General features: G+C 33.4%; 1 protein-coding gene and 1 long non-coding RNA gene across 2 annotated transcripts in view; both read left to right on the top strand.

Annotated features, from left to right (window-relative positions):
* Positions 1-958, top strand: part of LOC111369514 (NAC domain-containing protein 86-like) — a 4,137-nt gene extending 3,179 nt beyond the window's left edge. Inside the window, exons 6-7 of the mRNA XM_022991058.1 lie at positions 233-296; positions 423-958. Coding sequence (XP_022846826.1) covers positions 233-296; positions 423-808 — 450 coding nt within the window. The 3' untranslated portion in view covers positions 809-958. The remainder of the gene's footprint in view (positions 1-232; positions 297-422) is intronic.
* Positions 959-2,321: 1,363 nt separating this feature from the next.
* Positions 2,322-4,924, top strand: LOC111369513. Its single transcript, XR_002698162.1, has 4 exons — positions 2,322-2,670; positions 3,030-3,287; positions 4,189-4,336; positions 4,431-4,924. It is a non-coding gene; the product is annotated as an uncharacterized LOC111369513 (long non-coding RNA).
* The last annotated feature ends 514 nt before the right edge of the window (positions 4,925-5,438 follow it).

Below are 5,438 nucleotides of genomic sequence, written 5' to 3'. Positions count from 1 at the left end.
CCCCCCACCCCCCCACCAACAAAAAAAAAAAAAAAGAGACAACTAGTACTATGATAGAAGCCTATGACTGACAATGAATAGTCATTGACTTCCTAGAAAAGGCATAAGAATGTATATTTATTGTTTTTCGGAAAATTAGTCTATTATGACAGTATAATTTGCCGTTAACTTTCATATTCTGAAGAAGTGAAATTTTACACTGCTTAGTTATGATATTCTTTGTCCTGTACAGACCTTTTATGAGGAATACAAAACAGTTCCAGTGGAAAATATTTCCAAGTTCAATGACTTTCAAGGTTTGCCACTTTAATTTTATTACAATCAATTAATCATTAATCTTTTTCATAATCATGCCATGTAAATTTTCTTTCTTTTTCTTTTCACGCGAACTTTACTCATAAATTAAAAACATTTCATTGCAGGAGGAACCAGCAAACAAAACTTGGACAGCGAATACAATTATACCGATCCAAATGATATGTCAGTTGTGAATGAAAATGCAACTGACAACTTCTTGTTGGATGGAGACATTGATGACTTTTCGAGCACTCAGAATTATACGGTTTATGAAAAGACAGAAATAAATCATGGATTGCTAGTTTCAACTAGACAAGCACCCAAGACTTTGTATCAACAAGTGGTGCCTTCAAGGACTGTTCGAGTATATCTAAACCCCAAGATGATACATGGAAATATTCCTTTACCGAAATCAGATACCAGAAATAGAAGATTATTTGATAGTTTCGTCTCATTTTCAAGAAATATGTTATTTGGTGTATTAAAAGTCCTTATCTCATCCTTGCTTTAGATTTGTTTGTCACTTGGGTGTTCCAATTGAATTGTACGATTTTTATTTTTATTTTTTGTATTGCTGACCACAATTGTAATATGAAAGAGGTAAGTTAGTCTTTACAAGTTTAAATACTTTTTATTTTTTGTTTTTATCTTCATAAATCATTTGGAGTCAAATTAAGTACATTTGGTATTATTAAATTTACATTTGACGTAATCCTATTTGTTGGGTAAATTACACTTGTCCTACACCTTTTCAAAGGGCTGTTACATATAATTTTTTTTTTTTTTTTTTCATTTTTTGTCTCCTAATTGTCCTCTGCTAACTAAACTTGCACAAAACGAACGAGGTGGTGTCTGTTTTCTCTTGATGATTAAGCCGATAATTGAGAGATATTTAGAGTAAGATCGTATTAAAAGTCCAAGTTAATTTGCAATCTCAAAGAGCACCGAATGTTATTAAAAACCACAACATTAAGATGAAGTTTGGAAAATACAAGTCATTGTTGCGGAAACTTCCTCCAAGGATTTTCAAATCGGTGTTTTGGGGCTCAATTCAACATACATTTCTCTACCAACAACCAATTCAACCGGCTCCGATCCACAACCAATATAATTAACCTCGGTTACTATTCAATCTTACTCACAAAGGATAAGAAACAATGATGATTTGTGGCCATAAAGGCAAGAAGAAAACACCACAAAGTTAGGATATGAAAGAATCACCAATTATACAAAGTAATCAATCAATTTTGGCACTTCAAAGGAGCTGCTTTTCACACACTTCAAGGGCAGCCAAATTTCTCCTTTTTTCTCATAAAACCACCCTAGAAAATAGCTAGGGTTGTAGTCTTATAAATAGTCTAGAGTTAAGCTTTTAATTGGACCAAAAGAAAGGTAAACGGGTCAAGATTCAAGTCATTCAATAGGGAATACGATTGGACCGAGTGGAGTTTATGAACTTGGTTATTGGACTTTTTTTATTCATCAGTTTATGCCTATGAAATATATTAAACAATGTTAACATCATAGCCCGAGATATAAGTCTGAAAGTAATCAAAACACACAGTTAACACTTGCATAATCAAGGTAACTAATAAAATTGAATTACAACCTTACCTCATGTTTCCAACCTGAAACACATACTATACCTGCTCCATTTACTCACCGGGACTAAAGTCAAGGGTACCCAAGTAGAAGCAAATATCCACAATAATCAATCAAGAGCAAGTAAACATATGACACTACAACAAAAATGACCTTTTGCAACATGGAAAAGACAATATTCATTGCTTGAATGTTGCTAAAGAGATTTATTGCAACGTTCTCATAAGTGAATGTTGTCATTGGTGTTAAAAATTGAGTTTTGACAACAGTTTTAAATGCATGTCACTTTTCGCAACATTCAAAGATCGTTACGAAAAGCTCTTTTTTGTAAAATGCGTTAGAACGTTGCGAAAAGTCATTTTTCGCAGTGTACATAAGAACGTTGCTAAAGGTCACTTTCTGCAATGATCAAAGAACGTTGTTAAAAGTGTTTTTGCAACGTTCTTAAACACGAACGTTGCAAAAAGTCTCTTCCCCTTCTTTAACAAATCAACTTAACTCAAATCATTCTCATTTCACTATTTGGGTGTTCCTTCCCAGTTCTTGCCCCGATTGTGGTAGTGATCTCTCTCTCTCTCTCTCTCTCTCTCTCTCCCAGTTCCTTTCCACCCTCCCTAGCAGAAGTGACCGTGTCTTTCTCTCACCCTTTGCTATCTCTGATTCTCCACTCCGAAGTCTGCACATTGCTTCCTGAGTAGTTGAGTTAATCCATTGCTCTTGTCTACCGTCTGCACAGTGCCAGTCATCTTTTGTCGTGGTCGGAACTCTACGGTATGTCATTTGATTTAAGTTGTTGTTTCCACTTTTAGTGTCTGCAATGTTACTATGTTATTGTTTTCTCCCAATTTTTTGAATGTTAATTTAGGTATTATTCATTCCTGTGATTAATTGTGTTTACCAATTTAGGATTTTTTGATTTAGGGATTTTTAATTTAGGAATTTGGGCTTTATGATTTAGTGTCTTGGGATTTGAAAATTTTGATGATTTCTACGGTTTATCTCATGATTGAAATTTTTAAGTAATTATTAGTGTTTTATACTTATATCTTCCGCCATTTTCTTGATTTATCTTTTCTTCTGCTTATACAGTAAGTACTTTTGAATGATTATTCAATTTCATGTGAATACAGGTTTCTCAGTCTAATTATTCTTTGGAGAGTTTCAAATTGAGATTCTAAAGAAGTACAAATATTTAGGTGAACTATGATGCATTCGATTATGATTGATTTTATTATTATGCCTAATGTGGAGAATGAAATTATGATACCCTCTAACCTGAACATAATATTAAGGATTTTTTCTCTAACCTTATTGGTGAAGTTCTTAAGGTTATTAGTATTGAACGGGGGAAAATCTCTTGCCTCCTCACCGTCAAACCTCCTACACTGGTACCTTTTTGCTGCTTTCTTTGTGTAGTATATTCTATTTTTTAATTGCTTTGTTGAAGATTTTGGAATTTTTATATGACGATCTAACTTAATCCCACATTGTTCTTGAAAGGCCTGCCTTTTGGGTTTATAAGCAATTGGACACCTCCCCTTAATTGAGAGATATTGTTGCGTTTTAATTTTGGGTTTATAAGCAATTGGACACCTCCCACATTGCGTTTTAATTTTGAAAGGTTTAATTTAATTAGTTTTCAAGAAAATCCAAGCAAACGAATGGGAACTTCAATATTTTGTCCTGGTAGAGTGGTTTTAAAATTAAATAAAGAGATGTAATTTCTTGTACATCTATTGTATTTTGTCTGTAGAAAGATGGGAAGTTTTTATATGTTCACGAAATTGTTCTAAAATGGCGAAACGTGTTTGATGCAACACCTCTTAGGTGATCTTAGAAGACAAAAGAAGCCAAAAGTCAAAAGCCCAAAAAAAAAAAACTAAAAAATAAAAAAATAATAAAGGACTTCTTTATAACTTATTTTGGCAGTATCAATAGTGATACTGTGGAAGTAAGCCAGCTTCTTAGAAGAAGCAAGGCATGCACTTGGAGCCCTTATAAACAAACTTCTAAACATGTTTGAATTAATGCTTATATTCAGCATCCTAATTCCTAAGCAAAGTGAGTTTGCTGCAAAATTTAATGAACTCTATTTTTTGTTGTGCTGAGAGGCATTTTTTGAGGTCCATCAAAGGCTAGTCTCTTTCTCTTTTGTATTTTTCTGTCTTGAAGTTATTGTTTAATCCTCCATCCTCTTAAGTCTTTAATTCACAGTTGCTTAGTTTAATCAGAACTTAATTTCAGCACAACCAGCATTTGACATATTAAATCAATCATTATTGGCTACAGGGGATGTTCATTGGATTGCTAGGAAATTTGTCTTTGATGTTGTATTTATCAAGAAGAGGAAGACTAAAGCCAATTATAAATTGTTCGTTCTCTCTGAACAAAATTTATGGACACTTGAATGCTATTAAGTCGCACAGTCAAAAAAGAGGTTTAGCCATGGCTTAGAATGCTACTGTTTTACATTATCTTTTATGCATATTATAGTCGAGTCCTTATTTATATAATTTCTTCCGTGTTCCTAGTTATGTCCCATGTTTGGTCCATCACTGATAAGAAGGATTCTCAGCTCTTTTACCCCGGACGAGTTACCAGCCACCATCAGTTGCTTCAGTTGCTGGTATCCTGGGAGAAAGTGGTAGCCATTCTAGCCTGACACGGAGTGGGTCATCATTTCTCAAGAAATCATACACGAGTGATGACGAGCTTGATGAATTAGATTCGCCTATGACATCTATCATTATTAACACACATTCACCAAAGCCGAGTTGGATGCCAAAAGAAAATGGAGGCCGAAATGCTGTCAGGTATCAACTTCTCCGTGAAGTATGGACGAACAGCGTATTTTGAAGAAATTCAATCAAGTGCAATCAATATAAAAGCAACATAAGAATCTGACTCAATATGCATAAAAAGATGTACATTAATTTAATTCTATGTAATAACGTTTCACTTGCTCTGATTGTGGTTGATGGATAATTTGAGTGTATTAATTTATCCAAAGAAATTTCTTATTTAATGTTGTATCACATTTAATATTTTAGTGTATGATTCAAAATTTTGTAATGAAATTATTAATTTTATGTAATTCCAAAATTTGTTCATTAGGATTTATCTTCAATTTTGTTATGTCAATATGCATAAATTACTGGTTGAGAAAAAAAAAGACCGTTGTTTAGGCAACGTTTTTTGACCGTTGCAAAAGGTGATTTTTGGTGTAACCCGATGACGATATAATATAAGATAATGCATATAGATCTTTTCAGAAACGCGTTCATACAAAACCACAGATTAACACCAAGTTAATCAAACACACGGTCAAACACATATGCAACAAATGCATAAATGATCACGAAAAGATCTCAACACACTTATCCTATCTCATTCCGTATTACTCATACATCGAGAACACATATCTTCTCCCATCGCCAACTATGCTCACTAGATTAATCACTCAACTCATGTATATTTAGTAGATCACAATAGATCTTAAGTCTAAAGGATAATCTCTATCACTGCATCACTTTTCCTAA

This window comes from Olea europaea, chromosome 20 (genome assembly GCF_002742605.1).
Source record: "Olea europaea var. sylvestris chromosome 20, O_europaea_v1, whole genome shotgun sequence".
Classification (NCBI taxonomy): Eukaryota; Viridiplantae; Streptophyta; class Magnoliopsida; order Lamiales; family Oleaceae; genus Olea; species Olea europaea.
Note: the sequence above shows the minus strand (reverse complement) of the source record. Positions and strands in the feature narration are given on the sequence as shown.